Here is a 27061-nt window from a genome sequence, read left to right as displayed (position 1 = left end):
GTCAGACATTGGCTCAGTAATTTAGCTGTTTATACTTTTCTGAATTTGACACCTGTTGAGTATAGGGCAGTAGAGTGTATTCAGTAATAACACTTCAGGCTTATTTATTTAATGTAGCCTATGCAGATTAATATAATATGGTTGGAATTGAAGCTCCAGATTTGGTAATTAAGTGAAGAAATTATGACCTTTTCTGATGTGAACTGGAAGCTAACTTTAGTTTTGGCTTTGTTTTAGCCTTAGCCAAAGTTAGCTCAGTGCATTATTACAGTGTAGACTTTAGGTTGGTATCAAATTAGCTGATATCACAACATTGCACAGCTCAGATGAAACCTCAAAAAATGGGTTTGCTCTGTTTTTGTTAGTGATCCACCAAACAGATATTTTTGTGGTCGATTCCCAATCACCAATATTTGCCAGTGTATGACCCCCTTATTCAGATTTTAGCTGATTCTGTTCTGTAAATAACAGTTGTGTCTGATATTTTGGAGGGATAAGTTTTGATTTACTGTTATGTGTTCACTAAGTCACTAATGATATTCTTATGGCCTCAAATAATAGACTTGTGTCTGTACTTGTCCTGTTAGATCTCAGTGCTGCATTTGATACAGTCGATCACAATATTCTCTTAAAAAGGCTGGAATATGCTGTAGGGATCAGGGGAACAGCGCTAGGCTGGTTTAAATCTTATTTGTCTGACAGATTCCAGTTTGTTCATGTAAATGATAAATCATCTTCAAACTCCACGGTTAATTGTGGAGTACCACAGGGTTCACTACTTGGGCCAATTCTCTTTACTATATATATATATTCCAGTAGGTCAAATTATCAGGCAGCATAGGATACATTTTCAGTGTTACGCTGATGACACTCAGCTTTACATATCCATAAATCCTGATGAGCCCAACCAGTTAGATAGACTACAAGCATGTCTTGAAGACATAAAAAGTTGGATGACTTAAAATATTCGGCTTCTAAATTCAGACAAGACAAGTTGTCGTCTTTGGACCGGAGTCTTTAAAAAAGAAACTACTTAGTCAATCACTTAACCTGGATGGCATTAAATTTACCTCCGGTAATAAAGTTAAAACCTTGGTGTTATTTTTGACCAGGACATGTCATTTAAATCCCATTTTAAACAGGTTTCTAGGATTTCCTTCTTTCATCTCCGGAACATTGCCAAAATTAGAAATATCCTGTCCAGGAGTGACGCTGAAAAACTAGTCCATGCATTTGTTACTTCAAGGCTGGACTATTGTAATTCTTTACTATCAGGATGTCCACAAAATGCAGTTAAAAGCCTTCAGCTGATTCAAAATGCTGCAGCAAGAGTTCTGATGAAAATTAAAAAGAGAGATCATATTTCTCCTACTTTAGCTTCCCTTCATTGGCTTCCTGTTAAATCTAGAATAGAATTTAAAATTCTCCTCCTCACATATAAAGCCCTTAATGATCTAGCTCCATCATACATCAGAGATCTGATTGTTCCATATGTTCCTAACAGAGCACTTTGTTCTCAGACTGCAGGTTTACTGGTGGTTCCTAGAGTCTCTAGAAGTAGAATGGGAGGCAGATCCTTTAGTTATCAGGCTCCTCTCCTGTGGAACCAGCTCCCAGTTTTGGTCCGTGAGGCAGACACCCTGTCTACTTTTAAGGCTAGACTTAAAACTTTCCTTTTTGATAAAGCTCATAGTTAGAGTGGCTTAGGTTATCCTGAGCTATCTGTGTAGTTATGCTGCTATAGGCTTAGGCTGCTGGAGGACATAATGACCACTTTCACTCTCTTCGCTACATTCTCACGCTACTCTCCAATTTTGCATTATTTGTTGTTATTTCAGCTTTTAACTTTATGTTCTCTCTTTTCTCTTCCTAGATGCTGCACCTGGCCTGACTCTGTGTCTACCTGTGACACCTTTCTGGAGAGGAGCATCATCCAAGCTTCTGCTGGCAACCACTTAATGCTCAACCTCTATCGATGATACACATAGCCCTGTCTTTTAGTGTTTAACCCTTTCTCTCTCCTAGACATGGCAATTGACTGAGCTTTTACTGTGACTAACTCTATGTGCTCTCTTTCAGACTCTAACCTTGAAAACTGACTCAGAGTTTATCTGTTCTTTCTTTCTAGGCGAAACGACTAAAGGAGCTACATCCATTAACATTTACTTTTCCTTCCCCCCCAAAGTACTCCTGGATCAGTGCTTTTGTGTTCTTTTTGTGTCTCTGCTCTGTTCTTTCTCTCAAACCCCCAGTCGGTCGTGGCAGATGGCTGCTCACACTGAGCCTGGTTCTACTGGAATGTTTCTTCCTGTTAAAGGGAGTTTTTCCTCTCCACTGTCGCTACATGCATGCTCAGTATGAGGGATTGCTGCAAAGTCAACGTCAGGGACTGTCCACTGTCTCTACATGCTCATCCAGGAGGAGTGACTGGTACAAGTCTCTGACTGGGTTTCCTTAGACAGAAAATCTTTTTATCCAATTTGAATAAATAACTGAATCTGACTGCACTGTTCAATGATTAGTATTAATTGGAATGTATGTACCTGACTTTTGTGAAGTGCCTTGAGACAACATGTGTTGTGAATTGGCACTGTATAATAAATAAACTGAACTGTTGTTGAATTAAATTAAATTAAATTATTAAACCATTCATTTATATAGTGTACCTATACAGTACCTGTTAGAAGTTATTTATATTAGGACCACTGGCGATGTCACACTGTGAGAGAGCAGTCAGTAATATACAGCTCTGTTGCTAAATGCTAATTTTGCTAATATTTTGAAACAAAGACAAATTGATTACAAACTGCTAAACTGTCTTTAGAGTCTTAAATTACTGATGAGCTTGTTCAGTGAGTTTAACATGGTTAGCTTTACTAAGTGCAAATTCCTTGTAGAGTTGGTAGATTCTTACATTTACAGTAAGATTCGAACGCTGATAACCAACATTAATGTATCCCTCTCTTCAATTTACTGTGGGTGCGCACTGAAAATCCTTTTGATTTACATTGAGACTTACAAAAGGTTGCCAGCATTTCCTAATTCAGCCTGTCCCTTGACAAATGGTATGGATAAAACACAACTTCCTCACTGAAGAGTGGTGTCTTCAGTGTGTTCTGGTGCATTAACGGAATGGAAAAAGATTAGATTTTTAGTCTCCGACCAGCCAATCACTAATCACCAGTCAGGGGCGGTCAGAGGTCAAATTATCAAATGTCAGTCTCTGGCAGATTTCTCTGTGCATCTCTTTCTGTTGTTGAATGAGTTATAATGTTACCCTAAATGAACCTTACCCTGATATTATTCGGTCAAAATCACAGCCTAAAAGTTTGCACATTTTGTATCCCAGTTGGGTAGTTGTGTGATCTGAAAAAGAACACTGCAAACACTTGAGACCCAAATGTTAATGCAGGATAACTTAATTTCAAATGTGCCACGGTGCTATGGTTGCTACATGTTGAGGGGCAAATAATGCAGGACTAAGGCAGGAGGTGTAATGTGTTCCAGAGCTAAAAATCAAGCCTGAATATGTAGGATCCCTTCATTACCAGATCTGTTATGTCACCTATGGCTGTCTGCCCTGCACAGGAATGTACACTGCCTGGAGGGGGGCCAGGCGAGAAACCGAGCACCCTGAGTGGCTGCCGGAAACATGATGATGGCCACACAAACAGCTCCTTGCCACATCAGGAGAACAGGATTTATTCACAGACTTTAAACGTCTCCCCCGTTGCAAAATGAAACATCATTTTAGGAGTTGTAATTAAGATTATTCCTAGCAGAAAGTTGTGATATGTGTTTAACATCCTGCATCAGCATCACCGTGTATGTGAGTCAGTCAGTCAGTGATAGCCTGGGGGTTAGCACCGCTGAAAATGCAGAGGTTATTTTGGGAGTTGTGGAGGGACAGGGGATCAGGGGTCAGGTGGAGGTGGATGATCTTAACTCACTGTTTCTCCGTGCTGTTTACTCCCTTTTTTTTTTTTTTTTCGAAAGGTCAGATTTTGCCCAAAATCTGCATCCCACTCTGTTTGCATTTGAGTTTGTGTTTGAATGCCCAACTGCAATCCAGGAGCGATGCTAGCTATCAGCACACCTCCATCTCTCATTTTACCTCTGCTTTGCTTTGCCCTACAGTGATCAGGACAACATGTTCACCAAGGATCCAGCAACATGAACAGGCTTAGTGGAATCTTCACAAGCCTTCACTCTTTGGTCACTGTCACTATGTATACACCTCCGGCTCTCTTTATTAGATCAGTATTTAAAACAAACGTATAGCTGTTTACCAGACCTTCCTGTAAAATCTCCCCTTAGTTATAACTTTTGCCTATAGAACAACAGGTCTTTTTTCTATTTGTTTTACTATTTTGTTTTAAGTCATTATTTAATCAATATAAATCTGCATTCCCCGAAACAAGGTTCCACGTGCACATACATCTGATGATCTCACATATGGCATACGGAGCTGATCAATTCTCACTGTTTTTCTTGTCATTTTTCTTTGTATTCACATGTTCATTGAAAATGTTCCTTAAAAACATTTAACATGTATTCTTTATAGCTGCACACAAACAAAACATTTAAAACATATTTGACAATCTGCATGGATTCCAGGAAAATCTGACTTCAACTATGACAGGGTAGTGGTTTGTGAAGAAGACCAGGGCAGACTGGAATTACCAAATGTTTACATCAAAGCCTTTCAGCAATCACCTTGAGCCAAGTTGTTTTAAAAAAAAAAAAACTATACAGTCTGGTCAATGTATTCCATTAAGGTGATTTTAAAGTCCCAGCAATGTTTACTGCAGAGCTGCTGAATCACCTACTGCTTCTGCCAAAAAGGATCACCGGTCAGACAAACGTAGGAGCCCAGTCCTCCACTATGCATAGCGCAGTACAGCCTCCCATACTCTTGCAAAGCCTCTGTTTAACCGGATCGCATAACTGAAGTGAAGTGATACAAGCACAATTCATCATCTACATTTCAAAATGTAACGCTGGGTTTGTAACAGGTAAAGATGTGAAGACAATCATTGCTATTGTTGCCGTTGCTTCACCTTTGCCATCCACAGTATTAATTATGGAGTAATGGTCTTTGAAGACCAACTCAGTTTCAAATGTTGAACACTGAACGTTGAATGAAGGTTGAACCCCTTGCAACTCAAATGGAGCCAAAGAGCTTCAGAATCAGAGGTGCACATTATACAGGTCCTTCTCAAAATATTAGCATATTGTGATGAAGTTCATTATTTTCCATAATGTCATGATGAAAATTTAACATTCATATATTTTAGATTCATTGCACACTAACTGAAATATTTCGGGTCTTTTATTGTCTTAATACGGATGATTTTGGCATACAGCTCATGAAAACCCAAAATTCCTATCTCACAAAATTAGCATATTTCATCCGACCAATAAAAGAAAAGTGTTTTTAATACAAAAAACGTCAACCTTCACATAATCATGTACAGTTATGCACTCAATTCTTGGTCGGGAATCCTTTTGCAGAAATGACTGCTTCAATGCGGCGTGGCATGGAGGCAATCAGCCTGTGGCACTGCTGAGGTCTTATGGAGGCCCAGGATGCTTCGATAGCGGCCTTTAGCTCATCCAGAGTGTTGGGTCTTGAATCTCTCAACGTTCTCTTCACAATATCCCACAGATTCTCTATGGGGTTCAGGTCAGGAGAGTTGGCAGGCCAATTGAGCACAGTGATACCATGGTCAGTAAACCATTTACCAGTGGTTTTGGCACTGTGAGCAGGTGCCAGGTCGTGCTGAAAAATGAAATATTCATCTCCATTAAGCTTTTCAGTAGATGGAAGCATGAAGTGCTCCAAAATCTCCTGATAGCTAGCTGCATTGACCCTGCCCTTAATAAAACACAGTGGACCAACACCAGCAGCTGACACGGCACCCCAGACCATCACTGACTGTGGGTACTTGACACTGGACTTCTGGCATTTTGGCATTTCCTTCTCCCCAGTCTTCCTCCAGACTCTGGCACCTTGATTTCCGAATGACATGCAGAATTTGCTTTCATCCGAAAAAAGTACTTTGGACCACTGAGCAACAGTCCAGTGCTGCTTCTCTGTAGCCCAGGTCAGGCGCTTCTGCCGCTGTTTCTGGTTCAAAAGTGGCTTGACCTGGGGAATGCGGCACCTGTAGCCCATTTCCTGCACACGCCTGTGCACGGTGGCTCTGGATGTTTCTACTCCAGACTCAGTCCACTGCTTCCGCAGGTCCCCCAAGGTCTGGAATCGGCCCTTCTCCACAATCTTCCTCAGGGTCCGATCACCTCTTCTCGTTGTGCAGCGTTTTCTGCCACACTTTTTCCTTCCCACAGACTTCCTACTGAGGTGCCTTGATACAGCACTCTGGGAACAACTTATTCGTTCAGAAATTTCTTTCTGTGTCTTACCCTCTTGCTTGAGGGTGTCAATAGTGGCCTTCTGGACAGCAGTCAGGTCGGCAGTCTTACCCATGATTGGGGTTTTGAGTGATGAACCAGGCTGGGAGTTTTAAAGGCCTCTGGAATCTTTTGCAGGTGTTTAGACTTAACTCGCTGATTCAGATGATTAGGTTCATAGCTTGTTTAGAGACCCTTTTAATGATATGCTAATTTTGTGAGATAGGAATTTTGGGTTTTCATGAGCTGTATGCCAATCTAAAATATATGAATGTTAAATTTTCATCATGACATTATGGAAAATAATTAACTTTATCACAATATGCTAATATTTTGAGAAGGACCTGTATAGACCCACTGTCTGCATCTGCATGGTAACATATGCAACATCACAATCACAAAGAACAGCATGGGTGCAGTATGTTGGGATTATGAATCTGAGAATATTATTTAATATTAATATTTTAATATTTTATCAAATAATATTTTGGTCTGTTAAGGGTTGTCCTGTGAATACCAGCCCAGTAAGGCGATGGTATTAGGACAAAATAGAAAGTTGTGAGACGAGCTCTGACATTATTGAACAGCAAAACTGCACATATATGGAATGAATTCACACAATTTCTTAAAATACAAGAATTTATTAACAAAAATAAGTCAACTCAAAGTCAAACATATTTCAATCAACAAACTCTTTACTATGCTAAAACAATCCAACTAAACTACCAAGCAGAATTAAAGAATAACAAAGACTAATGGACTATGTACAATATAAACAAGTTGATTAAAGATAATTCAAAACCATGACCAAAAGAGTGATGCAACATTGCCATGCAATGTTATTTATGTTTGAGAACCAAGGATTATCTTGAAGAAAAATATTATTTCAATAAAATAATGTTTTAAAATAATGTTTTAAGAATGATCTGCTGAATAAAACCAACCTTCTGGATGACTAATTCTCAACGGTGTCTAATTAGCTGCCTTTATTTATTGAAATAATATTTGAAGAAATATTAAGGGAATATTTTGGAAAGAGCCAAATCTTTCTGGAGAAATGGGGCTTAATGGTGTTTACTTAGTTAGCAAATTTAGTAAAATAATGTTAGGGAAATATTATTTACTGGATTGAAAACTAACAACTTTTCTGGGTAAATATTCTTTAGCAACAAGCACGTGTTCTTAGCCGTTAGCAGTTAAAGCTAACAAAAGAAGCTGCTAGCTTAGCACCAGAATCAAACACACACCTTTAAAAATACCGTTAATAAAAGGGTTGAAATGCATAAGTGCGGACAGTGCGTTATGATCAATCTTCTGTTTAAAATCACCCTTTAATAAAGTTTGTCTTAACTTTAAAAACACACAAAGAACACAACCTGAGCACGTGTGGTGCAGATAGTCTGCTAGCACCAAGATAGCTGAGTTCAACACAAACAAAACCAAACTTCATAAAATGAAAAACATTTAGATCATTTCAACCTAAATCACATCTACACTGCTCAAAAAAATAAAGGGAACACTCAAATAACATCCTAGATCTGAATGAATGAAATATTCTCATTGAATACTTTGTTCTGTACAAAGTTAAATGTGCTGACAACAAAATCACACAAAAATCATCAATGGAAATCAAATTTATTAACCAATGGAGGCCTGGATTTGGAGTCACACACAAAATTAAAGTGGAAAAACACACTACAGGCTGATCCAACTTTGATGTAATGTCCTTTAAAACAAGTCAAAATGAGGCTCAGTATTGTGTGTGGCCTCCATGTTCCTTTATGACCTCCCTAAAATGCCTGGGCATGCTCCTGATGAGACGGCGGATGGTCTCCTGAGGGATCTCCTCCCAGACCTGGACTAAAGCATCCACCAACTCCTGGACAGTGTGTGGTGCAACGTGACGTTGGTGGATGGAGCGAGACATGATGTCCCAGATGTGCTCAATCGGATTCAGGTCTGGGGAACGGGCGGGCCAGTCCATAGCTTCAATGTCTTCATCTTGCAGGAACTGCTGACACACTCCAGCCACATGAGGTCTAGCATTGTCCTGCATTAGGAGGAATCCAGGGCCAACCGCACCAGCATATGGTCTCACAAGGGGTCTGAGGATCTCATCTCGGTACCTAATGGCAGTCAGGTTACCTCTGGCGAGCACATGGAGGACCATGTGGCCCTCCAAAGAAATGCCACCCCACACCATTACTGACTCACTGCCAAACCGATCATGCTGAAGGATGTTGCAGGCAGCAGATCGTTCTCCACGGTGTCTCCAGACTCTGTCACGTCTGTCACATGTGCTCAGTGTGAACCTGCTTTCATCTGTGAAGAGCACAGGGCGCCAGTGGTGAATTTACCAATCCTGGTGTTCTCTGGCAAATGCCAAGCATCCTGCACGGTGTTGGGCTGTGAGCACAACCCCCATTTGTGGACGTCAGGCCCTCATACCATCCTCATGGAGTTGGTTTCTAACCGTTTGTGCAGACGCATGCACATTTGTGGCCTGCTGGAGGAAAAGCTGTCCGGGCGACGATGATGTTTGAAGAGAGCTCCGTGAACAAAGGGTTAGCTTCTAGCTAACCTCCGTAGCTCTGGCTGGAAGACGGCTCGTTCTGTCCGCCGACCACACTGCAAGTCAACTGCCGTAATGCGGCTACTCGTTTGTCCTCCTCTCAGGCAAGGAAAACCGCTTCACTCGGTTTGTAGAGACAGCGTCTCTGCAGGGATTTCTCTGGGGCACCATTTGCTTCTGCAGGCCTCAGAGAGAAAGTCAAGCTAGACGTGTACCTTAATACCCGTTTTTATGAACCAATACTGGGTACACAAACAGTTATTCACTTATACTTGTGCATATGATCGCGTGATCTTATGACACTCTTGGATCCAGTTGAAGAGTTATGTCTTTTTGCCAACAAAGAGACATCAGCGCGCTTGTCTCCCCTATCCGGTCCCTTTTGAAGGCAGTGTGGAAGAGGTCGGCTTGTTGGAGAGCGGGTGCTCTTATTCAGACAGTGGCATCATGGAAAGTCTGCTGCTACCCCCCTTCCTCAGTTGGAAGTCAGTTAAATGCAATTTATTTTGAAAGTTCAGGAAAGTCTGTACTGGAGTTTAATGTTTTTAAACTCAACAAGTATTTAGCTCATTATTGCATGATAGTTTGCCAGTGCGCAGAATCTGCATGCCAGGGATGATATGGCCAATTGTATGGACTCACAGAGGGCTGTAGAAAAACCATGATACTAGAAAAAAAAATTGTAGGTTAATTGCCGTCACTATTATCATTGCAAAAGTTAATATCACATTAGCATGTTTTTCAAACGATCTCTTAAAATGGCCTACAACATCTACCTGTGTAGATATTTAAAATTCAGAGCTAGCAAGTGTGTCTTTCTTCTCTGAATATGAAATAAAGTCCCATCCAAAACAAAATTATACCGAGTTGTTCTTATATAGGTTTCATTGACTCTTGTGAACACAACATGGAAGCCTTTCTTGTCCCTCTTTAGGTTGGAGATGGCTGCCATATTAACAAGCGGGTTCAGAGTTTTTATGTGGAAAATTTTTTTTGATTTCTTCGTGTATCAAAATAATAATAATAAAATATGCTTTTGAAATACTAATGGTTTCTTTGGTACATTGTGCATTTTGCTGTTCTTTTATTTAAAATCAAAAGGAATCGATTCTGTATTTATAAGCCTAAAGGGAAAAATCCTGTGTTGTCCAGGCTTGGACCTCAGAATACGCAGCTTATTCTTAATTTTTTTTTCTGGAATCTCTTTTTGTTAGCTTTTCTGACAACTCATACACTCCCACACAGCCTTTTCTCTAGTGCTCACTCCTCCACAGTTAGATCCTGGACTGCAGTGATGCCACATGTAGAAAGAATTACTCACCCTGTGTAATCACTGGTTCTTTTAGATTTGATTTCTCTCACGTTCTTCTGTCTTGTTTACCTCTGCAGGTCTACACACAATGAGATGGAAAAGAACAGGTCAGTAATAAAGTATTCATGTCTGTGTGTGTGTGTGTGTGTGTGTGTGTGTGTTTCTTTGTCTCTGCATGTCTTTGCTGCTCCTGAACTAGTGAGCATCATCACATGGCACCCAGATCACCCCAATACACTCCGTCAGCCATGGTCCCTGAAAAATATTTAATCATCAGGGTGAAACCCATGCTGCTGGTATGTACGGGCGCCATTTTACTAAAACCCTTCTAGTGAGATTTATCAAACTAGGTTAGCCTTCTTTTCAAACTGTGGTGTTTAACAGCAGATACAGAAAACCCACTGTTCATGAAAACAATAGATCAGAAACTTTTTAAGGTCATTGCTGCACAGTTAAACAATAATTCACCAAAATACAGCATCTTCAAAAAACATTATTTTTGTGATAAGCCAACCGAAGGCACTGCATAATTGTGAAGTACCATTAATGTTATTGTAAAAAATGTGGAGTGGTTTGTTTTCGGTCCCCTTTACCCTGTTACCTCAAAATAAAATGTAGAACCAATTTCCAACAGAAGGAACCTAATTAATAAATGGAGTACACCTGTGTGGTATATTATGAATATATTAGAACAGTTAGGTTATCAAACAATATCCCAACTAAACATCTATGTTCCATCCGTAAGCTGAGGACAGCTGTGAGTAATTTCCTCAAATCTTTGCTTTAGGGTATAGACAACCATTACTGAAAGCAAACTAAAAGTAGACCCATTTGCATTTTGCATTTGCATGTAGGGGGCAAAGCAAACGTGAAAGGTGCTCTGGTCAGACGAGACTAAAGTGGACCTTTTTGACTGAGCTGAAGCTATTTTGTGAAGAACATGTCTGTCTCTAGGTCTACGAAGCTGTTAGAGACTTAGCCCAAAAGAACTGCAGAGAATGGTAATCCTAAAAAGTACAGAACCCAATGCTGCATAAAAATGCATAAGAACACTACTGATTTTTGTCATAAAATGTTGAAAACAAAGTGTTACAGTTGTGCCCTACTTTAGGTTGGGCTGTCACATAAAGTGGCAAAGAAAACATTGACGTATGTGGTTGTAATGTATTGAAATTTTTAGACCAGGAATTTTCTTGTTTTAACATTTTTATCTACTCCTTTTTAGATTACAATTCATCATATTTAGCCCAGCAGTTCACAGGGCATGCGATGCACATGAATCTGTGTAGTCAGGAAATTGTCCAGTAGTTTCTTATGTGCATTAATTTTGTTGGGAATATTTATTCAGGGGAAGAACAACTTTTTTTTACAAGTTTATTTACCCCCTGCAGGATGGTATGGATCTTAATGAGCGACTTGTTTTAATATTGTCGGAGCAGAATATGGGAATTAACACTAATAACTAACGGCAAATAAAGCAGAGATTTACCCTCCGTTTCCATTTAACGACCCCTCATTGGTTATTAGATACAATGTTATCTTTTGGCTGATATGCCACCTAGTGGGAGAGATGGCGACTCGGTTTTTAGACTGACTTCATTTAAGTCGCAGAAAAGTCTTAGTTGGACTCAAGTTCTACATAACAGAAGTAAAAGCGGGCCAACATGTAAGCTACAGACCTCCGCTCTGAAAAGCGATGCGATGCATGCCCATGTTTTCCTTTGAAAAGATGCGCTTGACCTGATGGCCGACGACATTCACAGACCACAGGCTATTAAAGGGTCACAGCGAACCGTTCACTGTAGTTGTCATTTCAACTTTTTAATGACCAGACACGTCTCTCTGGCTAAAGCCTGAATCTTCTGACTTCTTTCAGGAATAAAAAAAATAATTCACTACCTGATTACAAAGTAAAAGGACTTTGCTCTTTGTTCATTCAGAAATTTGTCTTACTTATTATGTGGTACTTTATTGTGTACCTTGGTACATGACATGCAACAAAGGTTTTAATTGTAAATGCATGGCTTTCAAATATTGAAAAAACAAAAATTGTTAAATGTTTGTGAAACTTGGAGAAGTGCAGCGTCACAGGCAGATTAGATGGCATGGTACCTTCAGGTTGTTGCTACAGAGCGCTGTCTGCTAAACAAAGCCGCCACAGAGACAGTTTCTTACCCCAAGCTGTTTCTCTGATGAACTCTTGACACTCAGAGTTCCAGAACAACACCATGCATACTCGGACACATCCTATTCTATTGTAAAGTCAGTTGTGTATATATGTCCATTTAAAAAGATATTCTTTATTGTTGAGAACAAAACATACCGGAATTAAATTTATTGTTTGTCTTTACAAACTTGGCAATAAAGCTGATTCTGATGAAGATTATTTTAGTCCCTAAAGACTTGACTTGGACTGGGAATTAGTCATCTGTTATCAGCTTGGCAGCTGAGGTTGCTAATGTTTCCTGTCTGTTAGGACAGTTTGGTCTTACACAAATGGCTCCCAACAGCAAAATTAAAATCATGCCCTCATGAGTACTGTCAGAACATTTATCTAGTTCCTGCCACCAATATCCCTGATAACCAGAAATCCCAAGCAGTAAATTAGGTTGGTTGGAAAACCAGCACAGTGCAGGCAGAGCCACCTCCCTGTACAGCAAAGTTGGGTCTGAGAGATCACCTTCCAATATTTCCAAGCCTTATTCTCCACAAGCCTGCACACATACACTGGAGCATGCCTGTGTGTGTTTGCCTGTTTATTTCGGCGTAACCCGACTCCAATCACCAGCTTATTTTCTATTTCCATGCAAGCTTCTCCGTGCAGGCTGTGGCCGCTTGCTTTGAGGGGTGAGAGGGTGAAAGTGAGGACATCGAGGTGATTTACTGCTTGTTGGGGCAGAGGGCTCCAGCTGACCTACATGTAGTTCTGAGTTGAAGACAAAACTATTTTCATCTGCAGGGGACAACACAGCTGGACCTAGTAGCTCAGACTGTGTGGACCTTCAGCAATTAGTTTGGAATTTTCTCTGTCTTTAGACCGAGAGTTGCAGCTACTTATGTATTTTCACCTATTGACACACTAAACCTGAATAACCTGTTGCTGATAAATTGCAGAGTGCTGTGGCCATGTCTGTTGGGTATGACCTGCGCTGTTTGATGAGTCTGCTTCTCACCGGTGTTGATTAGCAAACATTAGCCTGCCCTGTTGATCCCTTATTATGTCAGAACACCCTGGGCGGGGACATTTCCATGTTATGTAACGGCACTTTGGATGCCCTTTGGACTGAGGCAGCTGAGAAATAGATGCTTGTTTTGTGACTGCAGCTTGTGTGTGTGTGTGTGTGTGTGTGTGTGTATGTGTGTGTGTGTGTGTGTGTGTGTGTGTGTGTGTGTGTGTGTGTGTGTGTGTGTGTGTTTGTGTTCAAATGTTCTCACATGGCATGGGTCAGAATATAATTCAATGCATCCTCTGTTGACACTTAAATCAGTTTTGAATCTTTCAGTGTCTAATTTGAATAACTCCCAGGCACAGAGGCACACATCCTGCTAGCTTTCAGCTGTCCATATAAGATGGGAGGGAAACAAAACACAACATTTAAACACTCGTTGTCAGGAGGAGTCTGACGTACACAAGCCCACTCGTTCAGGCAAACACAAGCACTCAGACACGTACACACTCCTGACAAGGCAGTGTTGTGTAACAGTGGGGTCAAGTGGCTACCTCCACGCACCAAACTTTAGCAGCTGCCAGGGCTGACAGATTAATGCAGGAAACACATCAGGGAGAAGAAATATAAATGTGAACTGAGGAGGTTGCATTAGTAATCTGGTCACATGATCTCAGGGTTTCAGAATTTATCTGGTTTCTGCTCTTCTTTTACTGCTACTCAACCTGTTCTGGTCCTAAAGGGAGTCAAACAGAAGCGGTTGAATTTGATTGTTTGGAAAGAGAAGAACAGGAAACAACAAGCAGCATGTGGAATATGTGTACACAGCCTTAACAAAATCATTGTTTATTACAGTAGCATAATCTCTCAGTGAAATTTTAGAAAGGTCCAACCTTTAATCCAATCCCAATGCTTTGTACAGGCCCCTTTCTTCCATTAAACAGACTATAGTCCTCACCTTTAACGTCTGACGAGGTTGGAGCATACAGTTACAGAGATCTTTGATCATTCCTCCTTTTACAGTCTCCCAGAGTTCCAGTCCAAAGAGCCATTTTCAGCCTCAGTCCAGCTAAGTAGAACACATTTAGAGCTGTGAATGTTACACGACCTTTTGAAAAAGATAACTTTGAAGTTTTTCATAAATATCTACTGTGAGAAATTTGTTGTCAGTTTCAAATAACTGCCATTTTATTTCTATTCTTAGGTTTTAAAATGAAGAAACTTTTGCAAAAAGAGGTTGGATACATTTTCTTATGTGAGATGTGATATTTGTGTAAAATTATATAATAAAAAAAGCACTTAGTTTCCATTCTGTTGTGGAAGTTCAATGCAAAAATTCCTTAGGATACTGCTAAAACCTGCATCTCTTATTGTATCTATATTTGGAAATGTTAGTTAGTTCTTTCTAGTTTTTAGCTGAAGTATTTAAAAGTCATTGTGGAAGGTCCAAAGAGCCACACCTGCTCTAGATCGTCCAGAGACCTCGATCCTCTCTGATGTTCTGGTTACTGTAGCTCAGCACGCAGGTTTTCTGTAGGAGGTCTGGGGACTGAGATGGTCACGGAAGTTCTGTTTTGATTTGGTCGTATGTTTTGGGTCATTAAACTGCAGAACGACCCAGTTATGTCATGACTTATTCTCAGTTGAGATAAGATTTAAAAAAAACATCTCTGTATATCAAAGATGTGATGTGCCTTTGGAAGAGAAAGAGCCCCACAGCATCACAGGCCCTCCACTCTACTTATCAGTGGGCAGAATGTGCTTATCCATATATTCATCATATGTTTTACACCAAATCCATCTGGCAAATGTCTTGTACTTAATCTGACCAAAACACACAGTTCCAGTTAAAGTCCAAGTAGTATTTAGCAAACTGTTTAGATGTTTAGATTTGTGACAGTTAGACAAAAAAAAGGCCTTTTCTATCACATGCCTCCTAAACAACCTGTTGGCATGGAGATGGTGTCTAATGATTTATATGGAGACATGATGACCCCAGCATGCCACTCCTTGCTGCAGTTCTCCAACTGTGAGCATTAGAGATTTTTTATCACCCTCCCCACTGTTTGTGGTGACAAGATAAATATAGTTCCTCATACAGCCTAGTGGCCAGTGGCTAAAAGAGAAGGCGCCCCTGTGTCACAGTACATTTGCTCCCCAGAGAAACGGGAAGTCATGGATTACTGATTAAAGCCAATTATAAATAAACCAATTATTCAGCTTCATTTATCCTAAAGGGGCTTTTAGGCATGCAAATAATTGTAAAAACAGGTATTTTTAAGATGGCAATCATTTCCCCCACTGAATAACATGAACGTTTTTGCTAATTTATTTTAGTGTGTGTTTGTTTTACTGCAGTAACTCTGAACTCCCATCTTTACCGTCAGCGCCGAGTTTGGCTATAACTTCCACGTGTTTAGCAGCAATACTTTCAATAATTAGGAAGTACTCCTTGTCTGTTGTTTATTGTTCTGTCAGAACAGGAAGTGCGTAAAACGTTGCGTTCTCTACCTCGACATGCGACTGCTCATGTCTTATTCTGTTTCTACATCACAGTAATCGGGTTTTTAACTAACCGTTCAGCGTAAACAACAGAGAGATGCAGGCTGACAAACGTCTGCTACTTGTTACACAGCAGGGATAATCGCCTTGTTCTTGTAGCACACTGCACTAGATCACATATTAGGTCATAAATCTGACACCAAGCTATTTAACTGTTTTTTGGCTTTTTAAAACGTATCTAAATCAAAAGTAGATAAGTGTGCTGCATTTGCTTGGCTATGTTAGAGAGCCAGTGTTGTAACTGTGATGCACTCGTTTTATTCACAGTGAAACCGATGAATGGACATCCTCCTACTCATGGTTCCATATTTTTTGGGCTTTCGTAATGTGTGATCAATATACAGAACAATAATTGCAGCGTGGGCATGGTTATCACTAAACTACATGTTAGAAATGATGTCCTCATGCTGTATGTTATGGTAATACTCAGCTGTCTGTAAGGAAGTCAGTTTATGTTTAGATGACATTATCCAGTTTAGCATGTGATGCTGAACAGCTTGCATCTTTAAGTACGACTGGAACCAGCCGTTGGTGGAGGAGGTGGATTTCTCATCCCATTTGTCCTTCCTGAAACGTAAAGTCTAGCAGGCAGTATGGATCACAACGTTTTAAAGCAGTGCAGTCTAGGAATAGCTCAGCCCACATGATATGGAGTTAACATGGGTCCAGCTGGTTAGATGTGTACATACTGTGAACTTACTAAATCACAATGGTGATGATGTTTGCTTCTGTTTCAGGGAGGAGAAAACAATTTGATAGTTTCATCCATTTTTTGTTTTTATTTGACTTTCTTCTCTCTCCAGACGGGCACATCTACGGCTGTGCCTAGAGCGCTTGAAATCTCTCGTTCCTTTGGGACCAGACGTCAACAGGCACACCACCCTCAGCCTGCTGATGAAGGCCAAAGAACATATAAAGGTACACATATGTATAAAACACATTTAGACTGAGGAGGATCATTTGTTCATATAATGTGTTTAGGTGACGAGAACGTCTTTAGTACAGTGGCTTACAATAGCATTTAGATTCATTTGTTCCCTCATTCATGTTCACCCTTTTTCATGTTACAACCAAAGTTTCACCTTCATTTGTTGGGATTTTATGTGATAGACTGATACAAAGTCTTTCTGGGCATGTCTCTAACAACTTGGCAGAGCTAGAGACTCAAACTATGGCTGCTTTTCTTTACCAAACATCTCAAACTCAGATTAGATGGAGAGCATCTCTGAACATCCATTTTTATCCTTTCCACAAGACCCTCCGTTAGATTTTACTGTACCTTTGCAACAATAGATAATCCTTGAACCTAAACCAACTCTGACCGGTTGTCCTGCCCCTGCCGAGGAGAAACTTCCCCACACCACGATGCTGCTCTCACCAGGGGTGGTTCTGGGCAGTGTGCAGTGTTAGTTTTCTACTGCACACTTTTTACCAAGCCTGTCAGTTTAGGTGGACTACAATGTCTTGTTCGTCCATTCTCTGTGTTCCTTGGCTTTCATCGTGCTGTTTGTTCTCTAATGTTCTCCAACAAACCTCTGAGGCCTTCAAAGGCCATCTGGATTTACACAGAGATTAAATTACACAAAGGTGGACTCTGTTTGCTTTATAGGTTCTTCTAAAGGCTGTTAGTTGAACTAGATTTTAATTCAGGGGAATCAGAACAAATGGGACTGAGTACAAATGCATGTTGCACATTTCAGGTTTTTAGTTGTAAAAACTTTTAAAACCATGGATCATGTTCCTAATGCTTAGCACTACTTTGTGTTGGCCTAGCACATGGAATCCTAATAAAATACATAAAAATCTTTGGTTGTAGTTTGAACAAATCTGAAAAACATTGAAGGGTGTGAACACCCTAAGATAAAGAACACACACATTCGTACAGGCTGTATTAGCAGCTCCTAAAGGGCTCTGTTTCCTCTTCCCCACTGTTCAGAGGCTAGAGGAGAGTGATAGGAAAGCTCAGCACACCTTGGAGCAGCTACAGCGGGAGCGGAGACACCTGAGGAGGCGCCTAGAGCAGCTGGGGGTGGAGAGGACCCGCATGGACAGCACCGGCTCTGCTCACTCCTCGGACAAGTCTGACTCTGACCAGGGTGAGCTCCAACACAGGCTCAAGTGTGGACACTTGCGTCTTCTGAGTAATATATTTTTCTACCCACCAACATTCGTGTAATCCTCAGCCATGACCTAAGAAATCTCACAGTTAGGAACCTGATATGTTACAGGTATTATGCGATCAATGGGACAGAAAATTCCTTTTAAGCCAGACTAAAAGCTTGAATCTAGATTTTCTGTGTTTCAGTTTAAAGGATACATTTAACCATGCTTCCCGGAAATATCTGAAACATTTACATGGACTAAAGGTCCTGCTCTACGACGCAGAATCAAAAACAACAACAAAAAATGAAACAGAAATGTGTGAATTTTGTTGAGAAGGCAGAACACCCACTCAGCTGCCCCTGGTAGCAACCAGCTTCTCTGCATGCGTTCAGACTCCTCTATTAGAAAGAACACGTTCAGCACACCTGCTTATCCTTATGTGTAAGCCTACAGGTTCCTGCAACTGTGTCCTGTGTGACTGTAGTCTGCTGTTTTGGAAAATTGGACTTTTATAAACGTCAGCACACAGACTGCATGTACTGAACCAGGCATGATGGATTAAACACAGTAAGTGAGTTATCATCTGCATCAGCTGTGTTGTAGATTTCAAGGGAGTAAGGTTTTATTAAGGCCGTTAAGGTTAAATCCAACTTGATTCTTGTTGCTGCAACTGAAAGAAGTGCACAGTCAGTTGAAGGAAACAAGCGCACCCCAGATTTGAGAGAGAACAGAGTATATTTGAAAGAAAGCAGAAGTTTTGAGTGCAAGCATTACTAAGTTGGAGTAAACAGGGCTTTATTGATATTTTAAACAAAGACAAAATTACTACAGAGTTGACATTTAAAACTGACTTTAGCTTATATGTTAGTCTTAGATTAATGTTGTTAGCATTGCTAAAGCTGCTGTTTTTGTGTGTATGTTCAAGAGAATGTAGATTATTTACAGATCAGCCACGTTCCATTACCGGCAATGGTTGAAAGCAACTCCCCTGTACTCCGTTTAGCCTTTCTACTGTTTTCTCTAAAAGTTTCACTCTCTCTTGCCCTCTCGCAGCCTGAATGAACCTACCTCAGACAAATTATTGAAAATACAGTTTCCTGTTACGCTTCTTAAATCTCTAGCCTTCTGACTCTGACTTCAGTTTGGAACACCTCACTGATACTGAAAATGGTGAACTTTGAGTCTTTCAGAGCGAACAGTGGTGTTGTCTACCGATCAGGCTGAAAATGATCAGACTTCGCTCAGCAGCAGATTTGTCGTTTCATCTCCAAATCAGAGTTGATGATATGACAGAGTTTTCTGAAATCTAAAGTTGTAACCATGTTTGCTTTCCCTGTGTTTTACAGAGGACCTGGATGTGGATGTTGAGGGGACAGACTACCTGCTTGGTGACTTAGAGTGGAGCACCAGCAGTGTGAGTGACTCAGGAGACGAGCGAGGCAGTCTGCGTAGCAGCTGTAGCGATGAGGGCTACTCCAGTGCTAGCCTGCAGCGCCTGCAGGACACTCAGGAGATAGCAAAGCAGCTGGGCTGTGGCCTATAAGCAAGCCCGGATCATCGAGTGAACACCCACCTCCCCTCAGTCAGCGTCTTACCACTTCTACATGCTCAGACCCCCCCCCCCCTCTGTCAGGACTGACCAAGCAAGAAGCCTCTTCTACAGTAAGGTCTGACTTCCATTCAGACTGCAACAGTTCTGAGACACCCACGCACATCCAGCTCTTCATCAGCGGTCAGTCTTAAGGGTGTCGCCCGCTCTGCTCTGTGCCAATCAAATGAGTGGGATTTTAAAGACACTTTGGCCCTTTCGTCCTTTCGTCCTCCAAAAACATAACTTTCAGCCAGAGAATGTTACCACACAATGTCCCACTGCCTCTTTTTCTATGCCTCAAGAGCCATGGGAAGCACTTATGAGATTCTTCTCTTGAATGACACCTACATATATACATATATGAACACACACACATACACACTTCCATCTCTCCTAGTTGTGAGACCTCTCATAGGTGACATGGTGCTCCTTTTTTCTGCCCTGCTCACCAGTAAACCATCAGTGCATGGTACCTTGCACTTGAAATTGCTTTTGTAAACAAAACAAATCTTTTTCAGACACTGTCTCTTGTAAAGACCCCTAGTGCTGCGGTGGCAGATGAAGTGAATGTTTGTGAAACATGTCTGTCAGCAGACTCTCTGGACACTAAACTAGACTGCGCATGGTGTTAAACTATCTGAGTCGGCAGCAATACATTCTGTAGTAACTAAGCTTTAGTAGGCAGGCTCCTTTGTAGTTTCACGTCCACCTCTGCCATTCACAGCAAAAAGGAAAAGCAAAGATGCAGTGTGAGATTGTGAAAGGGGTTTGGGGTTATGGGAGGGTTTGTGGGAGTGGGTTCGACAAGTTCTGCCTCTCTCTGATGACGGTGGCGTTTTTACAGCTTCCCCTTCCCCACAATGTGCGGCTGGCATGTCTGGGCCTGGCAGTGGGTGCGACGGCCTTTAACAGCAGCCACCAGGGCGGATGCTGGGATATTTTCCCAGGTGCTAGTACATTGTTGTACACTAATCCTCCACTGCCATGTTCAGCAGCTGTCAACGGGAAGGGAAAAGCCAATCTACCTAAAGCAGTCGAGAGACCTGAGCACATTCCACAATATAGTAGTGAAGCAGGTGGCATGGAAAAGACTGTTTGAGTACCCACTTTCGAAAAATAACCTTTACACTAATTATCTGTAAAAAAGAGTTCAGCTTAAGTCACGACGGGTTTTTAGTGGGAACATGTAGTCAGAAGCCCAAAGTTTTCTGTGTTTCTCCTTTGAAAAGCACTACAATGTTAAAACCACAGGATTTCCCTTAACCTGCCATCCTAGCTATTTATTATTTCTGGAGAAATGTACACCTTTTATTGTAAATAGTTCTCAGAAAGAGTTCTATGTCTATCACCAAATGTATTTATTAGATATCCTAAATATATAGATGAGTCTGTAGAAATATATTTAGTCATAGCTTATGTTCATTTATGTGTGGTTTATTGAGAGTTTCCTACAACGTAGTTGGTTTGCACAGGAAAGTCAATCCTTAGAGTATTTAGAAGAGTCGTTTGTGCCTTGAGGCATCTATGTCTGTTGAATTTGGCACAGTGCTCCTAGAGCTGTTTCGTAGTGGTTCATTTCCTTTAGTTTTTCTCATGTGTAAAAGGCGTCCTGTCCTCTTAATGGTGTGGGGGGACAATGGAACAGAAAACAATCTGAATCCCTTAGAAAAATATGAATTAAAAAGTTTAAAAGTGATAGAGATGCACCGATCAGGGTTGTCCTGGCTGATACTGACTTCTTTGATGTTTGATTTGGTGATTTAGATTTATTTGTTTTTCTTCTATGGACTTTACCACGTAAAAAAAAAAAAAAAAAAACAATTGATCTTCAGGCCCTTTGATAGAAATATTAGTTGTTACATGCCACTAGTTGATGCTAGTAGTTGATGCATTTGTAGACCAAAATGGTTGGAGACTAGTCATGATTTGATACTCTAATTCAAACTCCAGTTTTTGAGGGCTGGTGTTCTGCAACGTTAAGATATGTCCCTGGTAGGGATGGACAATATGGACCTAAAAGTTTAACACAATATTTTGTAGTATTTATTGCAATAACAACAAAGGTGATGATGAAAAGTTGCACATTAAAGCCCTACAAGCATTATTCCTAATGAAATAATTGGTAATAATAACTTACCTCTTATTCAATAGGCTAAACCAGTTACAATAACTAGTGCAGTTTTATTGCTAAAGAGCACACAATAAATGCATCTAATCATATTTTTTCATTATTATTATTTATTGCTGCTCTCATAAAACAAACTGTGGAAAAATAGGACAAAGTAACAATCCCCAAAATTTTAAGTTTTAGTTTTTTTTTTAGGTATTTAAGCATCATACAGTAGTTAATCATGATAAATCAAAATTGTCATGATGCCAGAAAAGATTTTTCACAATAACGATGAAGGATACGATAATTGCCCATCTCTATTCTCTGGTCCAACACAACTGAATCCAGAGGTTAGATTGCATCCTCAGTATGTAGTCCAGTTTGTCAGAGTGCTGCTAATTACCTATATATTTGATTCAGGTGCGTTGAACCCGAGAAGTATCTAAACGTTGTAGAACACCGGCCCTTGAGGACTGGCGTTTTACACCCGTGCACTAATCAGTACAGATTCAAGGAAAATTGGGTAGATTCCAGGCTCTGGCCAAGGGATTGGTGCATCCCTAATGAAAGAAATTTGGAGGCGATTATCCAAGCCCACTCGGCCACCCGAATTAATTGCATCGCCCCCACACCTAAAATGCTCAGACAACATGGCCGCTCAGCTCTGTGAGAAATATGTTGCCCTCACTGGTAGCTGCCAGTGGTCACAGGCTGGGAGGGCTTTACTAATATCTGAATGTACAAAGACTCTGCAGTGCAGCAGCGCTGCGCCAAAGGAAGCTCTCTGCTCATGCATGCTCCACTTGTAAAGCTCAGCTAAAGCATTAAGATGGTACACCAATGAAAAAATCCTCTAAAATCTGAAAAAAAACTAGTTTAGGATTGTTTGGTCTGTGAGTGTGGCATGCTGCATTTTTTTTTTGTCATGTTAAAACCCTGAAACGGAGAGGAACTGTGGAGCCACGATTACAGGGATATGGACTTAAAAGTAGGTGTGAGTGGGCCGGTGTGTTCTCTGAAATGCCATCTGTTGATGTGTGTGTGTGTTTACTTCGTCACTGTCTTCAGAGAGAATTTTATTCTGGGGTAGCAGAGGGTGGGTGGCCAAGAAACACTGGCTGTATTCTGGTTCCTGTTTACTAAAAAAATGAAAACCTCTAATCGGTCTCATGGTGAACCCACCCCCACCCCCCAAACCAAATCCACCTCTGTGCTTACTACCTGTGTGTGTGAATCCACTAATTTGCCTAGCAACCATGTGTGAGCACGACCCCCTCCCTTCCTCACATTATGCATGTGCAGGCAAAGATGGATGTGAGCGTCTTGTTAGCAGGCGCTGAACTCCTCCCTCAACATGACACCGCCGGTGCTCTCAGCATCTGCCTTAAGAAGCCGGTGTTGAACCTCTTGAAGAACAAGCCTACAGTCAGACCAGTCGTTTAAGCTCCAGGGAAACATTCCCTGCATCCAAGGTGGCTAACCATGCCTTAAAACGGTAACTAAAGTGTGACCTCACACAAGTAAAGACATGCGTGACGGCTTCTATTGTACAGAAAAGGATCACTGTGGTCATTCCTTTTCATTGTGACGCTCTTTCATGCATTACACACAGAAAACACTCACAGACACACACCGTGTCATAGCTCCATGAACATCGTCATCACCTGCCGCTTTTCTGTTCCAGAAGGTCCACTGTCTGTTTCCTGGGTAATGGGATGTTTTCTGCACTTACTTTTTAGAAATTGGAGAATTTGAACGTTGTCTTCTAAACAAATCACTTATGTTGGGTCTTGAAATGCCCTTGGACAATGAATTGTGGAGCAGCAGTTTATATTTACCAGTGATAATAAAGAATAAACTATTTGAAACCCTTGTTTACCCATGTGTCTCTGTGTTTCAATGTTTTTTTCTAGCATTAAACCTTCAGCTATGTTGCTGCTAAAAGGATGAATAAAGGCTCAAAGGAACCCATCTCACTAGTTTAACATCTGCTCAAAAATACAAGGTTTTTCTGTGACAACAGTCCACACAGACAGATAAATACAGCAGAAACCGGAATTCAAAGGTCAAATTCCAGAATAGAGATTGTCACATTTATGAGTTTTAGATACAATTACAGATTCTTGCAAATGTCTTGAACCTTTTCCTGTTCTATCACGTTAGAGCCACAAACTTTACTGTATTTTAGTGCAATTTTATGTGACAGGCCAAAGTAAAGTGCATAATTGTGAAGTGGAAAGAAATTGATAGGTTTCAAAATTTTCTACAAATAAAAATCGGAAATGTGTGACACGCATGAGTATTCAGCAGATTAGAAGTATTCAGGATTCACCCATCCCTGTGTTTTAAAGTAATCTGTTGGCTAAATCCCAGATTTGTAAGATCTCAGCCATCTGACTGCTGCTCCATAACCAATGCATCACAGACCAGAATGGGGGGAGTGTGCATCTTAAAAAGGTCTCGCGCCCCTTCTGGGTGCGTTTGACTGCAGAGGGAAATTATACATGTTATTTCAATATCTCATCTAGAGCTGTTTAAGGTCTCATTTGTTTCCTTAACACTTTTAGATGTGATGTATTTTGACCCTGTTGCCCTGTCAGGGAGTGACCTTTAAAAGTTGAAACAAATCCCTAGACATATCCAGCTCATATGTAGAGTCTAGATACATTAAGTGCAACCACAAAAAACACTCACTAGCTAGATCCATTCCCCTTTATTTGAATATCGGTGAGCCATATGAAAACAAGATTTCAATCATCACTCCCTAACCTTATCTTCTTGTCCAAATGTGTTTAAAAAATCATTTAAAAATAAAATTAACTTAGATTATTACAGCTAGAATTCAGTCACACAAACTTTTATTAAACATATCCCAATTCTATCCAGGTCCAATACAAAAGGACCAGATCTAGTTGATCATGAAATCAGTAAGTAAAAAGTAATATAAACATCCGGAGATGGGGTCTCTGAGGTCTCCACTTACTTCTGTTGCCCGGTCCTCTTTGCACCGGTCCCTTGTGGTTTCCCTGCTGGTGGTGGGCCCACTGGGTGATGGCCTTGTGTCTCTCATTCAAGCTTGGCCAGGCCGGGTCCCGCGAGGAGCAACCTGGCCACCAGGCGCTGTCTGACGAGCCCCGACCCCAGCCCTGGCTCCAGGGTAGGACCCCAGCTCCGCCGTACCGGGTGACGTCACGTGCCTCGATTTAGTAGTCCTCATGAAGGCGTTTACAGTGGGGGTGGGGAGCTGCTGACCTTGACTGTGGACATTATCGGGCGGTGGAAGGATGCTTCGAGGATCTCCTCAATCCTGCCCTCGCGCATTCCCTGGTGGAAGCAGAGACTGGGGCTTCGGGGTTGGATGAGATCCTCCCTGAGTACCTCAAGTCTCTAGATGTTGTATGGCTGTCATGGTTGACACGCCTCTTCAACATTGCTTGGCGGTTGGAGATAGTTCCTCTGGATTGGCAGACTGGGGTGGTGATCCCCCTTCACAAGGGTGAAGGAGGGTGTGTGCCAACTATACGGGGATCACACTTCTCAGCCTCCCTGGTAAGGCCTGTGCCAGGGTATTGGAGAGGAGAGTCAGGCAGATAGTCGGACCTCGCCTTCAGGAGGAGCAGTGTGGTTTTCATCCCGGCTGTGGAGCACTGAACCACCTCTACACCCTCTACAGGGTATGTTCATGGGAATTTGCCCAACCAGTCAACATATGTTTTGGGACCTGGAGAAGGCATTCGACTATGTCCCTCACGGTGTCCTTTGGGGGGTGCTCCAGGAGTACAGAGTCGGGGGCCTTTATTAGGGGCCATCCGGTCTCTGTACAAGTGGAGCAGGAGTTTGGACCGCATTACCCAAAATACCTGCAATTGGCTAATCTAAATCATACAGGAATATATTTGCTTTTAATCTTAATTTCTCCTTACTAGCTAAGTCTTTGAAAAATTCTTACGGTGTAAAGACTAAGTGTCTCACATCATGCATTTTAAATAGTTTTTTTGAAATAGCATATATACTTTTTATACCAGCAGTAAATGACAGATCCAGCTAGGAGAAATACTCTTCACATGTAAGCTAGGGCCTGTGCAAATGTCCCCTTTAGGTCTTATAACTGAAATGCCAATGGAAAAAAATTTGCTGCTTTTTCTTGAAACCACACCAACAGTTGTGTTGTTCCCGTGAGTTTGAAAGCTGGATTGACACCATAAATAATACTCTTCAGCCGAGCCGGATCTGTCCTCAGCAGCTCCTCTTGTCATTTGCTGAAGGAGTCGAAAGGAATCGCGCTCCTTGCAGGCTTTTTTGTTTTCTGCTAGGAGACCAGTCCATGACTGAGTCTCTAGGATTACTGTGTTGCTAAAAAATGAAGACGCTACCAGTCAGAAACTTTCGAGATCATATTGCTAGGTGGATGAATCTCCAACTGGATTTTTCAGTTTTCATACCTCCATTCATTCTCAACAAACCCCGCCATTGCTATCAGGCCCAGACCATAACAGCACCTTCTCTGTGTTTGTCAGAAAGCTGTTACTGTTGTGCCTTTCTGTGGGTGTCTTTACGTTGACAACTTAAATAAAAAATTAATCCAGTTCTTGATGCATATCTCTGCCTTTTCAACTACAGTCATATTCAATAAATTAGAATATGGGCTCAGAAGAGGCTCGTTTGTCCGATTAAAAGCACACTTTGAAAATAACAACCATTAAGCAAATTTATTTTTTATTGGTCTGATGCAATATTCTAACCTTAAATGTAAAGTTTTATTAGCTGCAAGCAGAAAATCATCATAATTAACAGAAATAAATGCTTAAAAACATGAGTCTGTCTGGAATTAATCTATAAAATGTGTTTCACTTAGTGAATAGAGTTACTGAAATAAATTAAGTTTCCAATGATATTCTAATTTCTTGAATTTGACTGTATTTTTTGTGGATGTTCCTTTCTGTTTATATAACTGAAAATACAGCATCAAGTACAAGCAGTGGAATGCAGCTTAGCATTAGCATTTTTGCTAAATATATTGACATAACCTTCTTGCTGGTGTGTGTGTATAAAAAGTTATTGACAGTGTTATGTAAGCAGGTGTTTGCTTGTGTGTCAGGGTCACTGCACTTCCTCTGCATATCCTCATTGGTCAGATAAGTCAAATCTAGCAGCTTATCCACGACCTGGACACCTATTTTGACCTTCACCTCCCTGCGCCACCCTGACCAATCATACATATGAAGTTGCT

The 27061-nt window shown here is 41.0% G+C and overlaps 1 protein-coding gene across 3 annotated transcripts in view; it reads left to right on the top strand.

Annotated features, from left to right (window-relative positions):
- Positions 1-23709, top strand: part of mxd1 (MAX dimerization protein 1) — a 32426-nt gene extending 8717 nt beyond the window's left edge. For all 3 annotated transcript variants that reach the window (XM_047381405.1, XM_047381404.1, XM_047381402.1), the window contains 4 exons: positions 10376-10405; positions 16831-16945; positions 17964-18123; positions 19477-23709. In XM_047381405.1, the coding sequence (XP_047237361.1) occupies positions 10376-10405; positions 16831-16945; positions 17964-18123; positions 19477-19673 (502 nt within the window). In that variant the 3' untranslated portion in view covers positions 19674-23709. The remainder of the gene's footprint in view (positions 1-10375; positions 10406-16830; positions 16946-17963; positions 18124-19476) is intronic.
- Positions 23710-27061: the final 3352 nt, after the last annotated feature.

The sequence above is a fragment of the Girardinichthys multiradiatus genome, chromosome 12, assembly GCF_021462225.1.
Source record: "Girardinichthys multiradiatus isolate DD_20200921_A chromosome 12, DD_fGirMul_XY1, whole genome shotgun sequence".
NCBI lineage: Eukaryota > Metazoa > Chordata > Actinopteri > Cyprinodontiformes > Goodeidae > Girardinichthys > Girardinichthys multiradiatus.
This window is presented reverse-complemented; position numbering and strand designations above follow the sequence as displayed.